The sequence below is a fragment of the Rhinopithecus bieti genome, unplaced genomic scaffold, assembly GCF_001698545.2.
Source record: "Rhinopithecus bieti isolate Rb0 unplaced genomic scaffold, ASM169854v2 scaffold_6979, whole genome shotgun sequence".
Lineage (NCBI taxonomy): Eukaryota > Metazoa > Chordata > Mammalia > Primates > Cercopithecidae > Rhinopithecus > Rhinopithecus bieti.
This window is the reverse complement of record NW_016805527.1, coordinates 388839-412839: the sequence shown is the minus strand read 5'-3', so window position 1 is coordinate 412839 and position 24001 is coordinate 388839. Positions and strand designations below refer to the sequence as shown.

The 24001-nt window shown below is 38.2% G+C and overlaps 1 protein-coding gene across 10 annotated transcripts in view; it reads right to left on the bottom strand.

Moving 5' to 3' along the window:
- Positions 1-14567: 14567 nt before the first annotated feature.
- PXDNL (peroxidasin like) overlaps positions 14568-24001 on the bottom strand; it is a 381495-nt gene continuing 372061 nt past the window's right edge. For 9 of the 10 annotated variants that reach the window (XM_017872753.1, XM_017872754.1, XM_017872752.1 and 6 more), the window contains 2 exons: positions 15769-15882; positions 14568-15012 (listed from right to left, as the gene is read on the bottom strand). In XM_017872753.1, the coding sequence (XP_017728242.1) occupies positions 14881-15012; positions 15769-15882 (246 nt within the window). In that variant the 3' untranslated portion in view covers positions 14568-14880. Of the gene's footprint in view, positions 15013-15768; positions 15883-24001 lie in introns of those variants that run through there. The other variant, XR_001885752.1, reaches the window with a different exon arrangement.

Below are 24001 nucleotides of genomic sequence, written 5' to 3'. Positions count from 1 at the left end.
CGAGTCCAAGTGATCTCATTGTTCAGTTCCCACCTATGAGTGAGAACATGCGGTGTTTGGTTTTCTGTTCTTGTGATAGTTTGCTAAGAATGATGGTTTCCAGCTGTATCCATGTCCCTACAAAGGACACAAACTCATCCTTTTTATGTCTGCATAGTATTCCATGGTGTATATGTGCCACATTTTCTTAATCCAGTCTGTCACTGATGGACATTTGGGTTGATTCCAAGTCTTTGCTACTGTGAATAGTGCTACAATAAACATACATGTGCATGTGTCTTTATAACAGCATGATTTATAATCCTTTGGGTATATACCCAGTAATGGGATGGCTGGGTCATATGATACATCTAGTTCTAGATCCTTGAGAATCCTAACTGAAAATCAAGCAAACAATATAGAAAGATAATTCACAAAACTTATAGGACATACTAGTGGAAAATAAGCAAACAAAAATACTCTCCTTTTTGTTTTTTGGCAGAGAAATGCATATTAAAATCACAATGAGACAGAATATAGCAACAAGATTTTGCAAGTGTGACAATGCTAAGACTCCTAAGTAAGTATATGGGGACATAAAATTTCTAACATTCAGCTAGTGGAATTTTAAATTTGCACAACCCCTTTGCAGAGTAATTTGGCAATATTTGAGAAATATATGCATACACTATGAACCAGCAATTATATTAAATATATTCACATATACACTTGTGAGTATACATTCATTGCATTTTCTCTACTATTCCATTAAATATTTCATAATGAAAATACGCTTTCTTTGAAGGTGAAAAATGTTTGTGTGTGCATATACACAGATGAGAAGTAATTTAAATCTTTTTAGCTAACCTGAAAACTTACTATAATGTGTGCTTCTATAACACACTATTTTATTCTTAACTGTGTCGCTAATAACCTCTCCACTTTTGGAAAATTGTTCTAGGCATTTATGTTTCCTGTTAGAAAGGGAACTATGGAATAAAAAGAATTCATGTCTCTATCTTCCCCACTATCATCATCACATATTTTGCATTTAATGTGCGCTCAAAACCATTAAGAGTTTGAGAAGCTTGGCGCTCACTAATTCAGGTCCAGCAAAGAAAGCAGGATGTCCTTTGGAGGTGAATGTCCAAGAAAGAGTCTTGGAAAACTATTGTTTCTGAGCACATATATGCACAAGCTCTGGTTTATGGATTCTTCTGAATTTTTAGGACTGGATAGAATACTGACAGGATAGTGTTTAGGGGCTCATCTCCATTAATTCCATTCCAAACCTCCATTGTGGGTCAGTATCCCTGATGTATTGAGATACCCTGGGCACCGGACTGTGGAACTAGAGGCCTGTTATACGGTGCCCCCAGAAAACAAACATGAATGCTTAAAAGTAGCAGTGTGAGACTGGGTGCGCTGGCTCATGCCTGTGATCCCAACATTTTGGGAGGTTGAGGTGGGTAGATCACCTGAGGTCGGGAGTTCGAGATCAGCCTGACCAACATGGAGAAACCTCATCTCTACTAAAAATACAAAATGAGCTGTTGTGGTGGCACATACCTGTAATCACAGCTACTCGGGAGACTGAGGCAGGAGAATCACTTGAACCCGGGAGGCAGAGGTTGTGGTGAGTGGAGATTACGCCATTGCACTCCAGCCTGGGCAACAAGATCAAAACCCCGTCTCAAAGAAAAAAAAAAAAAAAGTAGCAGTGTGTTCCTCAGGATGAAAAGTTAATTTGTTTATCTCCAGTATCTGATATAGTAATTACTGTCATTAAGAAGATTATATCTAGTTTTAATGTTTTCTAACTACCCTTTTAAATGTACTTTGGTCTAATCTGTTTTTAATCTAATTTTGCAAAAGTTTAATTGCATTCTGCTCAACCACTAAGAAAGTATTGTGATACACTCTAAGTAGTTTTGATTATATCATGAATTATGTGTTTCTGTCAAATGGTTATTTTCTATGGTTCTCCATGTCGCTTTTTTGTGATATATAAGCATAAATAACTTCTAGATATGAATAATACATCAAACAAAGTAGAGCTCAATAGTATTAATGCACTTTTATATAAAAATCAATGGTTACTTTTTTGGCATTGAATTCCAACTTACTGCCTGTTCACAGTGATATCTGTTCATTTGACATTCTTGAAGAAAAACACAACTGAGACAGCTGAAATGTATCGTTCTTTCTATAATAAAAATCTGAAATATAGATCTGTCAGATGACACAGTTTCTGTATAATAGAGGGATACTCAAAAGCCAGAATAATTTATTCAACTTGTATACTTTATTGATTTTTGGCTGGGAATACATAATAGAGCCCAATATCTGGAATAGCTCCTTCACCATTTTTTTTGCCTTTTAAAAAATTAAATGTTTTGTTTTTAGATTTTGTGGATACATAGTAGGAGTATATATTTCTGGGATACATGAAGTGTTTTGATACAGGAATGCAATTTGAAATAATCAAATCATAGAGAATGGGGTATCCATCCCCTGAAGCATTTATTCTTTGTGTTACAAACAATCTTATTACCCTTTTAGTTATTTAAAAATGTACAACTAACTTATTGTTGACTACATTCACCCTGTTCTGTGTTCAAATAGTATGTCTTATTCATTCTTTTTAACTACATATAATTTTGTACTCATTAAGTAACTGTTATATAAGTTTGATATATAGAAATCAATGTAGTTGTGATAGACACCAAAGTCCTCTGACCAACAACCATTTGCAACCTTTTTCTCTTATGTAGCCATCCCACTACAGAAACTATGAAAGCTAATCACTCATGTTCCAAAGTTCCTTTGCTTTTATGGGTGCTGAAGCAGCATGGTACTAGCCGATATAAGCAGAAATTGACTGGAGGAAAGAAGTTCTGTGCAGGTTTTGATTTTCTAACAAAAGGGACAGAAAGCCTTAAGTATAAATGTCTCCTGGTGTTCACAGTTATATGAAGAACCTGAGGCACCACATATGGCAGGAAGAGCAAGAGTACAACAAAGAGGCTGGCTCTGCCACTGCATGAATGCCGACAGACACTATATTCACATTTCTATTTTTAAGACATTATAAATAAGGCTGATATTGTTTGGCCCTGTGTCCCCAACCAAGTCTCATCTCAAATTGTAATCCTCACATGTCCCAGGGTGAGGCCTGGTCCAGGGTGTTTGAATCATGGGGGTAGACTTCCCCTTGCTATTTTGTGACAGTGGGTTTTCATGAGATCCGGTTGTTTAAGAGTGTGTGGCACTTCTGGCTTCACTCTCTCTGCTGCCGCCACGAGAAGACATGCCTTGCTTCCCTTTCGCCTTCCGCCATGATTGCAACTTTCCTGAGACCCCCAAGTCATGCTTCCTGTCAAGCCTATGGAACTGTGTGTCAAACCTCTTTTCTTCATAAATTACCCAGTTTCAGATAGTTCTTTACAGCAGTGTGGAAACAGATAATACAAAGGCTGAAAGCTGCTCACAAACAAAAGCTACTTCTAACTCAAACACCAAATAAATAATCTTTCTATTAATCTAGCTAGTTGATTTATAAAGAATTAATTTCCATTTTTTCACATATCTCTTACAATCACATACTACTTTTAATATTTTCTTCATAGTTCAGATTCTCATATCTTATGCCAGAAATTCAGTTAGCACCTTTATTTGTCATTAGAGTGATGGTGAAGGAGTGCATTTAGCTCATAATGGATCTATTATCACCTGTTCTCTGTGTCTCACCCATTTTGTGTTGACATAATCTACCCCAAGTATAAAATCTGGGTCCACAGGATAAAGGGATAAGCCTCTGAATAGTTCTGGCTAACAGAAACTTTCTTCATGATAGAAATGTCCTTGAGTGTACTGTTCAAAATGATAGTGACTAGTCACATTTAGCCATCGAGCATATGAAATATGTTCAGCACAAATGAAGAATGCAAATGTTAATATTACTTAATTAAAATTGAATGTGTCTTTGCCTTGTGACTACCTTATTGGACAGTAGAGACTACAGAAACCAAGAGAGAGTGGTCTAAGTTCACTATGACTGTGGCTTTCAGACTAAATTTTAGATTTAGTTGTCCCTGGTGCCTTCCTGGTGCCTTCCTGTCTAACCAAATTTGCATATGTTCTTCAGACTTAAGTTTCTAAAGCACTAGGTGATTTCACCTGGTTGTTCAAAAGTTGTATGGGATACTCATGAATTAAAAATTAAATTTCAACTTCTGATATTGACATTCAAGATTCTTCATAACTTAGACTCTCTTTTTCTCCTGAAGTTCCTCCATATATATGTTTACTTTTACCAAAAGGGTCTACTCATTGTGTTCTAATATATTGATAATTTTCTCTCCTGTTTGCAGTAATTTCACCACCTGCGATGTTCTGCATGCATCCGTAGGTCAAATTAAAAAGTTTTGTTATCTTAACAATATTAATTCTCTAATTCATAGACATAGGATGTCTTTCCATTTATTTAAGTCATCTTTAATTTTTCTTTCTTTTTTTTTTTTTGAGACGGAGTCTCGCTCTGTCGCCCAGGCTGGAGTGCAGTGGCCGGATCTCAGTTCACTGCAAGCTCCACCTCCTGGGTTTACGTCATTCTCCTGCCTCAGCCTCCCGAGTAGCTGGGACTACAGGCGCCCGCCACCTCGCCCGGCTAGTGTTTTGTATTTTTTAGTAGAGACGGGGTTTCACCATGTTAGCCAGGATGGTCTCGATCTCCTGACCTCGTGATCCGCCCATCTCGGCCTCCCAAAGTGCTGGGATTACAGGCTTGAGCCACCGTGCCCGGCCTATTTAAGTCATCTTTAATTTTTCTAAACAATATATCGTTTCCAGCATAAACATTTTTCAGCTTTGTTAAATTTATTCATACGTATTTTTGTTAAATTTATTCAAAGTATTTTATTCTTTTTTGATGCTAAAGTCTTTTTTGAGTTTTTCCTTTTTTTTTTATTTTGCTTATTACTAGTTTATAGGAGTATAATTGAATTTTATGTATTGATGTCATATTTCTGCAATGTTATTGAACTTGTTTATTATTTCTAGTAGTTGTTAGTGGGGTTCTTAAGACTTCCTCTATATGAGATCATGGTTTTCTTCAAATAGAAATAGCTTTACTTCCTTTCCAAAAGGAATGCTTTTTTTTTTTCATTTTCTTACCTTATTGCATGGCAAGAACTTCCATCACGTAACTGAAGTGTTGAGAGTGGGCATCCTTGTTTTGCTCCTGATCTTAAGGGCAAAACATTGTCTTACAACGTTAAATGATTATATTAGCTTTGGGTTTTACATAAGTGCCATTTTCAAATTGAGAAAGTTTCTCTCTATTTCTAATTTGTTGAGAGTTTTTATTGTGAAAAGACATTAAATTTTGACAAATGAAATTTCCATATATTTAAGATAATTGTGTGAGTGTCTTGCCCTTTATTCTATTTATATCGTGTATTATATTAACTGACTGTAAGATGTAAAACCAACTTTGTAGTCTTGGGATAAATTTCACTTGGCTGTGCACGTATCATATATACGTTGCTGTGTTCTGTTTGCTAGTATTTAGTTGAAGATTTTTGGATCTATACTCATAAGATAGATTGATCTTACTTGTAATATATTTGACTGATTTTGGTATTAGAGTAATACTGGCCTCATGGAGTTTGTTTGAAAGTGTTCCCTTTTGCTGTGTTCTTTGGGGGAGTTTGCAGCAGTTCTAGAAGGGAGGTTTATAGCAAAAAAAAAAAAAAAAAAAAAAAAAAAAAAAAAAAAAAAAAAAAAAAAAAAAAAAAAAAAAAAAAAAAAAAAAAAAAAAAAAAAAAAAAAAAATCAAAAACAGAAAGATCTCAAATGAACAACCTAAAGTTACAACTTAAGGAACTAGAAAAAGAAGAACAAACCAAGCACAAAGTTAATGAAACGAAGGACATACTAAAGAACAGAGCAGAAATAAAAGAGAGAGAAACTAGATCAACAGTAGAAAAGATCAACTATGAGTTGGTTTCTTGAAAAGATAAACACAATTGCAAACCTTCAGCTGGACTAAGAAAAAAAAGCTCAAATAAATAAAAGCAGAAATGATAGAGGATATATTAAAACTGATACCACAGAAATGCAAAGTATCATACGAATCTACTATGGACAGTTTTATACTAACAAATAGGATAACCTAGGAGGAATGGATACATTCATAGACACATACAACCTACCAAGATTTAATCACAACAAAATAGACTATCTTAAGCTCAGCCGAATTCTACCAAACATTTCCAGAAGAACTAGCAGGCTTTTTCAAACCTTTCCAAAAAAGTTAAGAAGAGGCAATACTTTCAAACTCATTTTTCAAGGCCAGTTTGATCCTGATATTAAAGCTTTATGAGGACACCACAAGAAAATAAAACTACAGGTCAATATTCCTCATGAACATAGATGCAAAAATCGTCAAAAAAAATATAGGTAACTGGGCTGGGCACGGTGGCTCACACCTGTAATCCCAGACAGGGTTTCACCATGTTGGCCAGGCTGGTCTCGATCTCCTGACCTCAGGTGATCCACCTGCCTCAGCCTCCCAAGATGCTGGGATTACAGGTATGAACCATTGCACACGGCAATTTCTGCTTTTGATCAGATTTTAGACTAACTTTAAGGTGAATATATTTCTCTCAATCAGCTCCCTAAGCATGAAAGAGTACATTTTCACAAAATTTATCCCTACCAAGTGTATATGGTATACTAGTGTTGCTTAATATTATAGCTAAAAAACAGTTATATTTTTGCTTTGCTTTACTGTTACAGGAAGTTTTGAACCTATTTTGTTTTTGATGTTATACAATAATGTGAATGAACTTTAAACTGTATTATTATAAAGTAGACTCTGCTTTTACTCTACAACTAGGATACTTTAACATCTATCTCAACTTTCCTTGCACAAAAGAATATTAAAAATGTGTTTTGAGAATGCAAATAGCTGCTATAAAAGCTTAACAAGTCAATGGTGGATTTTTTCAAATATCTCAATTGCAGAAGCAGAAAAGTGGTGTCATGCTGATGTAGAAGATAACACATACACTATATGTGTTTATCTTTCCCTACAAATTTTCACTCTGATTATCTGGTTCTTAGTTATTGAATATTGATTCCCCTTGCTTGCTTCTATTTTTAATGTTTGTTGATAACTAACCTGAAGTATAGACTGGACTTCTGTTCCATCTCAGTACGCAGTCAAGCATGCAAAGCCCAATGTCCATGCCCAGTCTCTACTTTGGAAAACGGGCAGCCCCCTGAGTTCTGTGATACTCCCAGACATACCCATTATCTGTCCTGGCCTTTCTACACCACAGGTAATTTAGGATTTTGTGCCAGTGTGTTTGCTGTAGGCCTGAGATTTGCATGTGTTTTGGTGTGGGGGTGGGGAAGGATGAGGGCAAATCTGATGGTCTGTTGATACTCTAAAAAAGAAACAAGCTCATTTACATTCCTAATCCCAGTCTTTGGCAACTTAAAACTGTGTAGCTTCTCTGTAGTCCTACATCAACAAGATACCACTTTTCTGCTTTTGCAATTGAGATGTTTCATGATTATACTATTTAAACGGCTCTAACAGAGGTCTTTATTTTTTGTCTGGTTGTTCTAGTGTCATTTTCTTTGCAAAAATTATTTGAAGATGGTGAAAGTGTTGTGGGTGGCCTCCTAATATTATAGTTGGTTTTGAAACTACCACTGTTGCTGCTACCCGTAGAGCATCTTGCTACTTGGAACACTGTCTGGGACTTCGAGTCAGCATGACTTCATATTTAAAGGTCAGCTCAGGTTTTTGGAAGTCAAGCCACTCCATTTTGGACTGCCATCGGCAACCCGGATGCCAGTGTGGTGTGCTGGCTCCCTTAATTTCCTAGCTGTTAATGTAATGACACATGGCTTCCAACTGTGCTTCAGTAAATTGCTTCTCCTTAAGATGCTTTACCATTCTTGGATCTCATAGTGCACACATATTTCAATTTTAAAGCAAAAAGAAAAGGAAGAAAGAAAAAAACGTTTTATCTTATTGCCTGAAGGTAATTGTGTAAAAGAGCCATTCCAGCATCGTGATACAAAAAGACTCTGGCTCATATTTCATGCTGATTTCTTCCTTTTGCTCACACAGGAATATCCAGCAGCGACAAGAAGAACACATGAATCTTTCATCTATAGTCAAGAAAACTAGTTTATACATTAAACACTTTCAGGATATACATATTTTATATGTCTAATTAATAAATTTAACATCCATTTAGTCCAACAAAATCAATTTAGAAGACCAAAATACTCTATTGTGGCCTTCATCACTTACAAATAAGAAGTGATTAAATAAATGAATGCATTATTTATCAAATTTTCTCTTCAAGATTGCAGAGAACTCAGTGATACCATGGGAATTCTTTGAACAAAAATATAATTTGTATCTTTTCCATAGCCTACTATAATGCATATCTATTCATCAGGAGAAATGATTTTAGTTAACTATGCAAATATGAACTGTTTTAAGAATGGATGAGAAAGCAAAAGAAAATTTAAATAATTCATAAATGTCAGAGTTTTCCAGAAACCAAATGAAGGATTTTAACATGAGGGAAATGAGAAGATAGTGCATTCCATTAAAAGAGGCATGTACTCAAAGTGAATGGGGAGAAATCTGATTCTTGCAACCCAAACTGCTTTAAATTTTTTAACATGCCATCAGTCACAATAAAGAAACCAAAGAATCTACTCCTCAGAGTTTGTTTCCTTACTGACCCTGTTTTCATATAAAAATAATTCAACCCAGTTACAATAACTATGAAAGTATTTGGAACCATTTGCAGCAACTAATGTAAACAGTGTTCTTTATAAAAATAAAGACAAAATAAAGAATTCCTGGAGATCCAGATGCCTGGATTTTCTAATCTGGATTATTTTAATTGAGTGAAGAAATCTTAACCATACTTTGTCACAGGAGAAGAGTGAAGAAGGATCTTAACCAAATGTTGTTTAGGATTTGCTTTTGAAGTTTTGTCTTGTATAATTTATGCATTAAAAATACGTAGTCTGTCACTAGGGACAGCAGTTCATGCTTGTCATCCCAGCACTTTGGGAGGCCGAAGCAGGCAGATCCTTTGAGGTCGAGAGTTCGAGACCAGCCTGCCAACATGGTGAAACACTGTCTCTACTAAAATACAAAATTAGCTGAACTTTTGGTGCATGCCTGTAATCCCAACTACTTGGGAATCTGAGGCAGGAGAATCGCTTGAACCAAGGGGGTGAAGGTTGCTTTGAGCCAAGATCAGCCCCTGCACCTCAGCCTGGGTGACAGTGCCTCAAAAAAAAAAAAAAATCAAATTTAAAAAATGAAAAGAAATGTAGTTTGAGTGGAGGTAGGAGAAAGGTCAGACAAGACTCTGGGACTATATATATACACACACAAATATATATAAGCATATACAAATATATATATATGTACATGATCCACACATACACTGTGTGTATGTATATTCCAAAGAAACATTGCTTTTGTGACAACATCAGTCAAATAAGTTGGTTTGCATGACTCTTCTATTTTCATTTAAACTTCAAATCCTTTGAGAAGTTAGGAGCACATCCTTTACATTTTCTGCTGCTTAACATCTGAGACAACATGATATTCAGTACTCTAAGAAGCAGTGATGCTTTTTTTCAAGGCATATAACTGACTTTTAACATACGGTCCCATGCCACAAGGCTGTGACTACACATACTGGTTATAAAATAGGCACTATACATTTTGGTCATCATTTTGCTCTCTCTCTTTTGTTTTTTTGTTTTTGTTTTTTTTTTTAAAAAAAAAAATGGAGTCTCGCTCTGTCGCCCAGGTTGGAGTACAGTGGTGCAATCTCAGCTCACTGCAAGCTCCACTTCCTGGGTTCACACCACTCTCCTGCCTCAGCCTTTGGAGTAGCTGGGACTATAGGTACCCACCACCATGCCCGGCTAATTTTTTATATTTTTTTAGTAGAGACGGGGTTTCACCGTGTTAGCCAAGGTGGTCTCAATCGCCTGACCTGATGATCCTCCCGCCTCGGCCTCCCAAAGTGCTGGGATTACAGGCTTGAGCCACCGCGCCCGGCCTTTTATTTTTTTAGAAGTCTTACTCTGTCACTCAGGCTGGAGTGTAGTGGCACAATCTCGGCTCACTGCAACCTCTGCCTCCTGAGTTCAAGTGATTTTCCTGTCTCAGCCTCCCAAGTAGCTGAGATTTCAGGTGTGCTCCACCATGCCTGGCTAATTTTTGTAATTTTAGTAGACACGGGACTTTGCCATGTTGGCCAGGCTGGTCTCAAACTCCTGACCTCAGGTGATCCACTTTCCTTGGCCTCCCAAAGTGTTGGGATTACAGGTGTGAGCCACTGTGCCCAACCTCATGCTCTTTTTTTATAAAGGTACCATTTCAAATGCTTGTCATTCCCAGTAGTGGTGATATCTTAATAGATGGGTGATTCCTAAGCAGTCATCACCTGGCAGACTCCACTTAGGTGTTTTTTTCCCACTGGGTATTTTTTTAACCCTCCACTGCTAGTGCAGAGGGGAACAGTGACTAAAGGACTGTCACTTTCTTCCCAAAATGTTCTAAGATTCAAGATTTTTCTCATATTTTCCATTATTCCCTTCCACCCCGAATGCCTACAGTGACGCGGCCTATGCATCAGAGTCCTGAGTATTAAGTGTTCTGTGCTTACTTGTGGTCAGAGAGAACTGCAGAGGCTAAAAGTAGAAATCATTCAGATGTGATCAAAGTGAATTAATGCTCATCACTCAATTATACTTCACAATTATAACTGCTTTCCACAAGTTTTGAGATACTTTTTAGTTTTGGGTTCAATCTAAATATTTTATAATTTCCATCCTAATCTATTTTTTGATGAAAGTATAAGCATATACTATCATTTTGTTAATTATTAGATTTTTATTTTGAGTGTATTTGTTATGAAGTAACATACAGTGTAAAATACCACTTTATCGCTGAAATTTGTTAAAATATAAAGTGCAACACAGGGTCAGTTTTTCCAAATGTTTCCTATTTTCCACTAGCTCCATTCCTTCTCTTAGTATCCTTCAGAATTTTTTACTATCTTGAATTCTTGGGGTGCTAATAATCTTGTTTGTTGTGATTTTTTCACTAATCTGTGTGAGGAGCCGTTTCCTCATATGGTTTGTGATTTCTTTATTGGGACAGGGCAACTGTTCACATCCGTTTCCTAGCTTGGGATTTCCAAACCTTAAGGCTAGTGTCAATTTAACTGCGGACCTCCACAGGGCGTGGGATAAGAGTTTCTTCCATCCCAAGCTGGGAATAGAAAGGATCTTCTCTGCAGCATCCCTGGATTGGAGATCAGATTTTCCAGGCATCCTCCATGGGAAGGATGTCCTAAGGAAGCAACTTGGTTTATGCTCATAGCATTGTCCTGGCCCCAGGCTGCACCATCTAAACCCGAGTGTGAATTTAAAACACCAGCCTCAAATTTACTAGGCCCTATATCTGACTTTATTTTGTCCCTGGCTTGCCTTTTGTATCTCTTGATTTAGGTTCTTTCCATTGTTAAACTCAGAGACTTTCCGTGTTTCCTTCCTCTCATATTCAATTACATATTTCATGTTCTGTATCATATTTTGTTCAGCATTTTAGAAACCTGAAACAGAACAGGATTCTGGTTAGTTCAGTTTTCCATGTCATTAGAAATTTGGGGCATGGGTTTAAAACATAAGACGTAGTCCTGCAGGCTCTTTGCGCCTCTAGTGTCTGGGCTTTGATTTAACACTGGCCACTAGAACTCCTTGTCTTCACTGTGCTTGGTTCATTACCAGGATCAAACTAGAATGTTCTCCAGATTCATTAACATAGATCTGTGAGGCTCCAGCCTGTTCCTTCAGCTCTGCCTCCATGCTCTGCCCTTCAGAGTTACTTGTACATCCAGTTCATGTGTTTTACCTTTATACATTTTTTCTTTCTTTTGTGGGCAAATTGTATCATATTGTCAATCACATATTCCATGCCCTGACAGCAAGTCGTGTTGTTTCTTTCACATACTTTTCCAAAAAAAGGATTACTTGATACTTTCCACTTCTAAATGATTCTAAATTTCTAAAAGTCCAAGTTCTCTTCTAACTTGACTTAGTTTCTTTTCTCTCAAAATATCATTACCACTTCACGTGTGTAAGTCTTATTGGCTTACGTAGCTTTTACCCAGCTCATTTATTTTGATGTGGTACTTTCTTTTAAAATCTGAAAAATGGAAATTTCTACTACACACACACAAAGGCACATGCACACACATACACACACACATGCACACATCCTAAAATTAAAAATAGTCATTGCACTTAGACTGGAGAAATGAAGGACAGGGTATATATCCTTGGGAAATATTTGAAATTTTTACCATTTGCAATATTATTTTCATGAATAAAAACAATATTAAAAACATAGACAAACAAGTGTTATACAGTAACATGCACAAAGTAAAAAGCAATTTATATGACTGAATTATAATGATGTCACACACATACACACACACATGCACACATCCTAAAATTAAAATAGTCATTGCACTTAGACTGGAGAAATGAAGGACAGGGTATATATCCTTGGGAAATATTTGAAATTTTACCATTTGCAATATTATTTTCATGAATAAAACAATATTAAAACATAGACAAACAAGTGTTATACAGTAACATGCACAAAGTAAAAGCAATTTATATGACTGAATTATAATGATGTCTATAAAGTTGGCTGAATTTTCAAGTTACCTTGTCAATCGACAAACAGTTTTTAAAATCTTCATGTAGTCAATCCAGTTCCATTTTAAATGATAATTTCATTCTGTTATGTTAATATTTGTTTATGTTATACGAGCCAGTCATATTAACCATGTGGCATCCAAGTTAATGTGTGGTTAGTAAAAAATAAAATCAACAATCACATAGGTCTTGTTTAAATGGCAGTAAGGTGAACAACAGCAAATGAATATTATGAGAAACCTAAACTTGACGAAGTTCATTCGTAATTGTCATTTGTTACTGTCATCTGCAGGTAAGCTTACTGTGACTGTTTCTGAGGAACGCATTACACTTACATTCATAAGATTTAGCTGCATTTCACCATGTTGGGTCTTAAAAGGCCACCAAATGTCAAGCATCTGAGATTTGTTAGGTTTTATCTTTTAAAACTTAGTATAACAAAAAATTGTTTTGGATTTTAAAAGGTCATGAAATATAAAACTGCTATGGGATATTAGGATTTATCCTTTTAAACCTTTTAGTAAAATTAATTTGGATCTTGGGAATCACTAACACATTTAAAAACAAATATACTACAAACTTCAGAAACATCTTTCCTCACTCACGATACAAAAGCTACTAGAATATTTTCTCTAAAACTAATACTGCATTTTACAAAAGAACTCTAAATATTGGGAAACGATGCCTATTTTTAAAAGTTTATTTTGTAATTGAAAAACAGTAGCGCTGTCTCTTTGAGGCCCTCTCTTGGCAGCACACTACATGAAATATTTCCTCAAAGGGTTTGGCTGTCACGGTTACTTATGCTTCTAATTCCAGTGCTTTGGGAGGCTGAGGAGGGACGATTGCTTGAAGCCAGAAGTTTGAGATCAGCCTGGGGAACACAGTGAAACCCTATTTCTACAAAATTTTTAAAAAATTAGCTGGACATGGTGGCATGCACCTGTTGCGCCACCCACTCAAGAGGCTGAGATGAGACTATTGCTTGAGCCCAGGAGGTGGAGGCTGCAGTGAGCTGTGATGGCACCACTGCACTGCACTCCAGCCTGGGTGACAGAGTGAGACCTTGTCTCAAAAAAAAAAAAAAAAAAAAAAAAAAAAAAGATCTATCAACCCCACATATGAGTACATATTTTTATGTCAGATTTTAAAGGCTCTGATCTAATATGAAGTGAAAATCACCTAAATTACTTAATACTCAATTCTGAGTATAAATACACTTGTCTATGGGGTTCTGTGTCAAATGCTGCAAGAGAGTGCCCAAATTAGAAGAACCCTACAGCAACACATTTTGTAAAAGTCAGAAACACTTTCAAGTCTGCTTATAGGAAATTCAGATTGCTCCTGAATTTCAGGCTTGGCTCTATTTCAATTTTGACATCTCAGGAATGGTAACAATGACAAGTAAGAGGAAGGCAGACATTGAGCAATTCTGCTTTAAAGTCTCTTTCTTTCAGAGAGTTTGCATTTTTCAGCCACATGCAGAACTAACAAGTTCCCTAAAATAATGATATTCCTTCACTGACTCTTTCCTTATGTCCCAGGACTTAAGAGACTAATGAAGGTTAAGATAAATGCCTTCCCAGCAAAATCTGACAATTTTCTAGGTTGTAGATCTGAGAGAGGGGGGTCAGTGGGGAGAACAGCATCCCAACATTGTCATGAATGTATCACAGATCCTTCCAGATGTTTTCTGTAAGTGTGAAACTCATTATTTCAAAATTCCTGCAGATTATGAAACCTGGAGACCTCTCTAAATTCCAAAATTAGAGATTTTCCACAATACTCATATGTTTTTTAAATATTCCATGGTATTCTTTTTATTTCCAGATGCAGTATATAAAACTGACAGCTTACAGTAAGAAATATTTCTTATGATAAAATATTTCCTATGCACTTTATTGCTTTTAGTTTTGAATTATTTCAAGATGTGTTAGAAAATGAACAAAATAAAAGATCTTCAGTATATGTAAGATTAAATGAACTAAGTTGCTTAAGTCAGTGGTTTCCATATCAACGATGTGACTACAAGTTAAAAGTGCCAAAGTCCTAAGTGTCTCTTCCTGAGAAATTTCCCATTCAGGGCTCAAGAGCACAAAACTTTTATTAGCGTTTCTCTGGGGAATCAGTTGGCATTCCTCGGTCTCTGCAAACTGGACAGCACATTCCTTTTACCAATTCAGGACTGGCACAGGGAGCTGGGGCACAAATCTCCACCACACAGGTGACCTGGCCACTCTGAAAGGCAACATGCACATATCACCTCCATGTTTTTATAGTCAAAGTACGTAAAAGACAAATAAATATTTCTTATAATACATAATCTAATAAGCTGACTGTCTCAATATAATAAAAATTGTTCATAGTATAAGCTCATTTTTGCATGGTTTCTATTCAATCTTTCTTTCCACACATTTGCAGCATGAAGAGCAAGGCTGCCCTATAAAATGTTACCTACCTTACCGTACCATATGGTAGGATTAGCTGAGGAAGTTCATACATTTCTAGATGGCTGGAAAGAATCAGCTCTGTTCAGAAAGCAAACTAAATAACAAATATAGAACATGTTTTTTTGTTTTGGTGGACACTATGACAACACTTTTTTATTTTTCCATAGAATTGGGTAGTTTACCAAGTGCCCGCAGTGTTTATAGTGAGCCTGACTGGAGAATAATGAGATGAACTCAAGTCCCAGGCTGGCTCAGTTTACTTGTTGACATAAACTTCCTTAGCATCAGTTCCTTCGTCCATCAGTGAATATGGAAAATCTTGTTGTCTCTGGCAAGTGCTCATTAGATTGTGGCTATACTTTTTTATCAATGAGCAAAAACCTCAAAATTTCACACCAGTACCTTGATCTTAAAAATATACCTAGAATCTATTGACATAAAGTATTTTTTTTCTCCTTTTGAATTTTTCAATTATACTTCAAGTGGCTGGCTAGGAGAAGTGAAATGAGTGGAGCTGGAGGGGAGAACTTCTCGCAGCACAAACCTCACAGATGCAGTGAGTGCAGTCTTCTTTCATCCAGCGTTCTTCGGCCTTCCTTGGAACTCCTTTAACATCTGTACACCCTGCCTGCCTCAGGCGTGCCTCCAGCTTGTTTATCTGAAAGAGGAGGCAAAGGAAAGAAGAGTGGGAATTGAAGTGGAACAAAGCCAATCAATAACGTGGTTTGATGAAATGCTCTATTCTGTAAGCACACACCTAGAAGGCAAAAGAAACTTCAAAGCCTACATGATTTTTCTTAATATTTTCCCCCAGAACTTAATGAGCTTGAATCATCCAGTATCCAAACTAATAAACAGTTCTGTAGGTGTTAAAAAATATTGAACATGGACCTAGAGTCTGAAAGAGTTAATTTCTAAAGGAAGGGGAATTAAAATCAAATGAATAAAATTACATATTTGGAAAATCTTCTCAATAAGCATAAATGTAAAGTCAACTAATAAGTATTTTTATTATTTGTCGCCCAAGTTGTTATAAAATAATATGTATTTAACAAATATTTATTAAGTTTCAAAGATGAAAGCAAGTAAACGAGGGTCTCTCTGGCTTTACAATTTGGTAGAAAGGCCAACAAATCACAGCTATAAGCCATTAGATAATGAAGGTCTTTAGGAATCCCAAGGAGAGCAGAAGGGAAGTTGATATGGTTTGGCTTTATGTCCCCACCCAATCTCATGTTGAATTGTAATTCCAAATGTTGGGGGAGGGACCTGGTGGGAGGTGATTGGATCTTGGGGGTGGATTTCCCTTATGCTGTTCTCATGATAGTGAGTTCTCATGAGATCTGATGGTGTAAAAGTGTTTGACAGTTCCTCCCCCATTTGTTCTCTCTCTCCTGCTGCCATGTGAAGAAGGTGCTTGCTTCCCCTTTGCCTTCCACCACGATTGTAAGCTTCCTGAGGCCTCCCAGTCATGCTTCCTGTTAACCCTATGGAACTGTAAGTCAATTGACCTACTGTCTTCATAAATTGCCCAGTGTCAGGTAGTTCTTTATAGCAGTGTCAGAATGAACTAATACAGAAGCCACACTCAGTTCTGCCTCAGGCAATGAGGGGAGACCTAATTTTATGGACTGAACTGTGTTCCCCCAAAATTCATAAGTTGAAGCCCTAATCCCCCATGTAACTATATTTGGGCATAGGGCCTCTAAGGATGTAATGAAGATTAAATGAGGTCATGGGAGTGGGGCTCTAACCTAATAGCACTGGTGTCCTTGTAAAAGGAGGAAGAGACTCCAGGTGTGCTCACACAGTGAAAGCCATGTGAGGACACAGGGAGAAGGTGGCCATCAGCAAGCTAAAGAATAAGGCCTTGGAAGAAACCATCCCTGATGACACTTTGATCGTGGACTTTCAGCCTCCAGAACTGTGAAAAAATAAACTGTTTAAGTTACCCATTCTCTTGTATTCTGCTATTGTACTGAGCAGACTAATATATGTTATATGGAAAAAAGCATTTGAGCTGTGAAAGATGACCATGTCTTTCAGGAGAACAAGCAGGGAAAAGGCATTTCAGGCAAATGGAAAAATATATATATATGTGATAAAGCATGGGCACCACAAATAGATCAGTATTTCAGAAATGTACATTTTTCTCCCCTCCTTCATTGGGGACATCCACAGAGAACACGTTAGTGGGAACTGAGGTGGGATGAGTGGGTGGCAAAGAAAATTAGGACCTTAACAGTCACATAAATTAATTAAGTGCAGTCTCTAGGCAATGGGAAATAACATCACAATGATCACTCCAGTGGCAACATGAAGGATCACTGGTGAGAAACTAGCAACGAGACCAATATGGGCTCCACTGAGGAAGGAGGCAGTGAGACTAAAAGAGGCATGTAGCAGGTAGAGGAGATTGGCTAGATGTGGGTTTAAGAAGAAGAGAAGAACCCCAAAAATCGCAATGAACTCAGGCTTCATTTAGAAAGCAAAAAGTCTTGATGTGAAAGAATTTTGATTCTGTAAATTCTTTTCACCACTTGTGCATTGAAGTAGGACAGGAGGGTTGGCTCTTGGAAGATAATTTAGCATGAGTGCCTACACTTAGGCAGTGGCATGCACCCATTCATTACTCAACAGATATATTCAGTACCTGATATGTACCAGTTAATACACTAATAAACTAGCAGGACTTGATCCTTGACTTTATTTGAGCTGCGAGAATGGAGAGGATAAGACAAATATTACAATGCAGGCTTGAATGGCAAGGCTTCACAATAACCAGATGTGAACCAAATAATCCATTGCTAGAGTGGGGTCATGGGTTTGAAGAATGAAAATCACAAAAAGTCTCTGAAGATATTAATGAATATGTCCTAGCAGACTAGGACACATAGAAAACTTTTATTTCCAAAAACACTGGGAAAATGCATATCTATTCTAAACTTTAGGCACTTAGGAGAGTAAAATTCTTTCAAACTTAAATAAAATGACAAATTAATAAATTATTTAAAGGAAATAGTTTTGCTTTTTTTGTTTTGTTTTGTTTTTTGAGAGAGTCTCACTCTGTCATCCAGGCTGGAGTGCCGTGGCATGATCATGGCTCACTGTATCCTCAACCTCCTGGGCTCAAGTGATCATCCCTCCTCAGCCTCCCAGGTAGCTGGAACCACTGGTGTATGCCACCATGTCCAGCTAATTTTTTGTTGTTGCTGTTGTTTTGTAAAGATGGTGTCTCGCTATGTTACCCAGGCTGATCCTGAACTCCTGGACTCAAGCAATCCTTCTGTCTTGGCTTCTCAAAGTGCTGAGATGACAGGCTTAAACCACCACACTGTGCTCTAAGAAGGGGAATAAATAGGTTTTTTTTTTTCTTTGTTTTGTTTTGTTTTGAGATGGAGTCTAGCTCTGTCACCCAGACTGGAGTGCAGTGGCGAGATCTCGGCTCACTGCAAGCTCTGCCTCCTGGGTTCATGCCAATTCTCCTGCCTCAGCCTCCCAAATAGCTGGGGCTACAGGTACCCGCCACCACGCCTGGCTAATTTTTTGTATTTTTAGTAGAGACGGGATTTCACCATCTTAGCCAGAATGGTCTCGATCTCTTGACCTTGTGATCCGCCTGCCTCGGCCTCCCAAAGTGCTGGGATTACAGGCATGAGCCACTGTGCCCGGTCAGGAAATCAATACTTTAAGAATCTTGTATGTACCAGGACAGAGTGTGGTGGCTCACACCTGTAATTCCAGCACTTTGGGAGGCCAATGCGGGTGAATCACTTGAGGTCAGAAGTTCAAGACGGTTAGCATGGTGAAACCCCATGTCTACTAAATATACAAAAAATTAGCTGGGCATAGTTGGGAGCACCTGTAATCTCAGCTACTTGGGAGACCGAGGCAGGATAATCACTTGAACCTGGGGGGCAGAAGTTGCAGTGAGCTGAGATCATGCCATTACACTCTGGCCTGGATGGCAAGAGCAAAACTTCATCTCAAAAAATAAAAATAAAAAATAAAAAAATGATCTTGTATGGACCATAAGTATAAGAAATACAGTGTATGGGAGTTTTGTTCCAGGTTTTACTACAAAGCCTTGATAATAAAAGGATGTAACTTTCTTTTTCCTATCACCCCATGTATTCATTGTTAGTATACAGAAATGCCATTAATTTTGTATATGTTTATCTTGGATTTATGTTGTATCCTGTAACCTTGTTCAACTCATTTATTCATTTTAGGAGTATTTTGGTAGATTCCTTGAGATTTTCTATGTAGGTAGCTGTATCATCTGAAAATAGTTTAATTTCTTCCTTTTCAACCTACAGGTCTTTTCCTTTTCTTGACTTATTGCACTGGCAAGGACTTCCAGCATTAGGTTGAATAAGAGTGGTGAGAATGGACATCCTTGCCTTGTTTGTAATGCCTTGCAATTTTACGGGAAAAGCATTCAAACATTCACCATTCAGCATGTAAATGGCAGGGTGATGTTTCCCTTTTGCTGCTTTCAAAATGTTTTCCTTTTTGTTTTCAAAAGTGTGACTATGATGTGTCTTGGTGTACACTTCTTTGGACTTGCCCTGACCTTTTCTCTTCTTTCTATCCAAGACTTGAATAACACAAATGTTGGATGTTTTATTAAAATCCCACAGGCTTCTTAGGCTCTGCTCATCTTGTTTTTGTCTATGCTGTCTCTGTTGTTGAGAATGTACAATTTGCTAGTCTTCTATCTTCCAGTTCACTGATTTTTTCCCCTCTGATCTATATTCCGTTTTGAGTCCATCTATTGATCTTTTTTATTTCTGTTATTATAGTTTTCATTTCCAAAATTTCCATCTGGTTTCTCTTTGGGCCTTGTATTATTTTGATGAGATTTTTCATCTATTTTTCATTTGTTTCCAGTGTGTTTGAAATTGCTCATTGAAGCATTTTTTATGACTGCTTTATTTATTTATTTGTTTGTTTATTTATTTTGAGACAGAGTCTCACTCCGTCGCCCATGCTGGAGTGCAATGGCGTGATCTCGGCTCACTGCAGCCTCCTGCCTCAGCCTCCTGAGTAGCTGGGATTACAGGCGTGTGCCACCACACCCAGCTAATTCGGCTAATTTTTGTATTTTTAGTAGAGACAGGGTTTCAGCATGTTGGTCAGGCTGGTCTCAAACTCCTGACTGTGTGATCCACCCACCTCAGCCTCCCAAAGTGCTGGGATTACAGGTGTGAGCCACTGCGCCCAGCCTATGACTGCTTTAAAATCTTTTTCAGATAACTGCAATACCTCTATCACTTCAGTGTTGATTGCCTTTTTTTATTCCATTTGGGATCTTCCTAGTTCTTGGTATGATGAATAATTTCCTATTGAAACCTGGAGGCTTTGGATCTTACTGAAGCCTTCTATTTCAGGTATTTTCCTCTGAAACTGCTATGGCATGGGAAGAGGGGTCCCACATCATTACTGCCATGTGGAAATAGAAGTCCAGGTTCCCTCCCTGGCCTCCGTTGACACACAAAGGGGTTCTTTTCATTACTTTTGGGAGGAATTGGGGTTCTGGCTCCCTGTCAGGCCACCTCATAACCCTCCTGGATGGAAGGTGTAGTATTCTGTGACTCCTCCCCACACGGCCTCCATGCACCTCAGGATGGAGAAGGGCAGGGCAGCCTTATCACCCCCTGAAAAATGGAGAGCACTGGGGCCTCTCCTAGGCCTTCTCTGCAACCACCCCAGTGAAGAGGGAGGGGAGCTTCATTCCCGCTGAGTGAGGACGCAAGCCCAGGCTCCCCTTGTGACCCTAAGCTTTTGAGTGCAATCATCTGGCAGGACGATTCCCTAGTTTCCTACTTGGCTTTCTCGGACAGCAGTCTCAAGGGGTCCTTAGGTGCCTCAGTATAGCCTGGGGAGAGTGAAAGCCATCTCCTCACTTGGGCTTTGCTGATCTTGCTGCAGGTGGGGGCCACCGTTTCTTCTGTGCTGTTTGGCTGGGGAAGAATGGTTATTGTCTAAAAGTTACCTGTATTGCTAGGCCTCCACTTTTCTGGCCTGTTGTCTAGAGGGACTCAGGTTTTGCTGGGCCTTTTTCTGCGTCTGTTGATATGCTCAGGTTGCTGGCTTCTTCAGCTTCAAGCCTGAGCTACATGAGGAAAAAGTGCCCAGGAAAGAGCATCACATTGCTCCTGGAGTCCAAAGTCCCTGATCAGTCTGCTTTCTTGCTCTTCACCATTCTGAGTCACCTAATGTTTGTTTTAAACGTGATATCCAGGGGTTGTAGCTGTCTATACTATAATCAAGAGGCATCTGGGTGCAGTGGCTCATGCCTGTAGTCCCAGCACTTTGGGAAGTTGAGGCAGGTGGGTCACTTGAGGTAAGGATTTCAAGACCAGCCTGGCCAACATGGTGAAACCTCGTCTCTGCTAAAAATACAAAAGTCAGCCAAGCGTGATGGTGGGCGCCTGTAATCCAAGCTACTCGGGAGACTGAAGCACGAAATTTCTTGAACCTGGGAAGCAGAGGTTGCAGTGATCCGAGATCGCACCACTGCACTCTAGACTGGGCGAGAGAGTGAGACTCGGTCTCAGAAAAAAAGTAAAAATAAAAGAAAAATAAGCAGGAGGCAAAATATATCTACTCCGCCTTTCCAGAAATAGAATTCTCATTAGACACTATTTCATATAACATTTTTACTTAATTTATTCCAACTATTGCAGTTGTAGATTTCCTAAAGATATATAATCAAAAGTGTAGCCTCCTCAGCCTCACTGCATTCCCCAAAAGGCAGCTGCTGTGTCAAAGTATATAATACTGACAATGATTGCGTCATTGTTGCCCTGCATTCCAGAAGCATCTTTATCTGCATGGTTCCTGCTTGGGGTTGAGCTGCATCACTCCCCAAATTCAAATCTTGACGGCCTAACCCTCTGTACCTCAGAATGTGATGTTTTTTGGAACTAGGAGTATTGCAGATGTAATTAGTTATAATCAAGTCATGTTAGAGTAGAGTGAGCCCCTACTTCAATGTGACTGATGCTCTCATAAACAAAGGAAATCTGAACAAAGATTGGCACACAGGGATAATACCATGTGAACATAAAGACAGAGATCGACAAGCTAAAAAACATCACATTCTGAGGTACTGTCTAGTGAGACTTCTATTGCCTATCTCCTTCTGCAACAGGAAGGTGTACTCCTTCCTGTACACCTGTTGGAGGATTGAAAAACTGTGGAAGATAGACACAGCTGAATCCCAAAGAGCATGCAACATGAGTGAGAAACAATCCTCCTTGTTGCTGTGAACTGAGATTTGGGTTGTTACTGGAGTGTAACTTAGCAAAACCTGTCTAATTCATGGCTTAATCTAGACCATGCTGCTGTATAAAATGCAAGTGAAAGAAAAAAAACTCTCATCAAAACAACAAGAATTACCAAGTTATTTTCTTCAGTAATGGCCCTGATACAATGATGTAAGTGTCTTTTCACTGGGAGTTGTACAGAAACTGTTATGGGAAATTTAGAAGGGGTTTCTTATTAACCAGTTCATGTTGCTGAAAACCTTTTGTGTGCAAAATTAAAAGGGGTAATGGAAAGTACTGCAGAATTGTAACTACATAAGCTTGAACTATAAAGTCAAGGGCACTCCAAGACTCAGTGTTGTAAAGTTCAATACTTTTGCTTGGTGTACTTAAGATGCATCTCCAGATTTTTTATGCAAGAGTATAGCCATAAACCTGAAGAGCCAAGCTCCTACAAGATACCAGGACTTTTAAATGGGCAAAGAAACCTCTCTGTGTTGAGAAATATGAGTAAAACATAAAGCGACTCCAGTGTTAGTTCCAGCATGTAGCAAGCTTGTAAATCATCACTCCCATCCTCACGACAAGAAAAATTGGACACCCTGAAAATCAATAAATGTCTCAAAGAGCTAAGGTTGCAGGGCAAACCACTCAGGTGAAATCTGAAGAGACAGGAGGATAACAAGAGAGGCAAAAATCAAGATCTACTTACCTGGAACAGACTGACTGAGCATTGAGCCATACTAGTGGGAACACCCTGATGGTTAGTTTTATGAGTCAGCTTGGAGATTGCTTTCGGATGAGATTAACATTTAAACTGGTGAATTCTGGGTAGACCTCATCATCGAATCCGCACACATGTCGTATACCAACGCCTGAGCCCTATCTATCACTCTCATTGCCACTTCCCTAACAAGCGCCTACAGTACTCGAACTATTCTCCTCACCCTAACAGGACAATCTCGCTTAGCAACCTTAGTCAACATTAACGAAAACACCCCCACCCTATTAAACCCAATCCAAAGCCTCACAATCAGCAGCCTACTTGCAGGATTCCTCATTACCAACAGCATCTCTCCCATCTTACCTCCCCAACTAACAATATCATCTCACCTAAAACTCTCGGCCCTGTACGTAACCGCTCTAGGCTTCCTAGTAGCCTTGGACCTTACTCTTATAGCCAATAAGCTTAAAATGGATATCCCATCATACATATTTAAATTCTCTAACATACTGGGATATTTTCCAATTACAATTCATCGCACAGCTCCCTACCAAAACCTACTTATAAGTCAAAACCTAGCTTCCCTTTTACTAGACTCAATCTGACTAGAAAAATCTATACCTAAAACAATCTCACATACCCACATTATCACCTCCATCCTCACAACCACTCAAAAGGGTATAATCAAATTTTGTTTTCTCTCTTTCCTTATCCCTCTCACCCTAGTCTTATTTCTTTTTTTTTTTTTTTTTTTTTTTTTTTTTTTTTTTTTTATTATA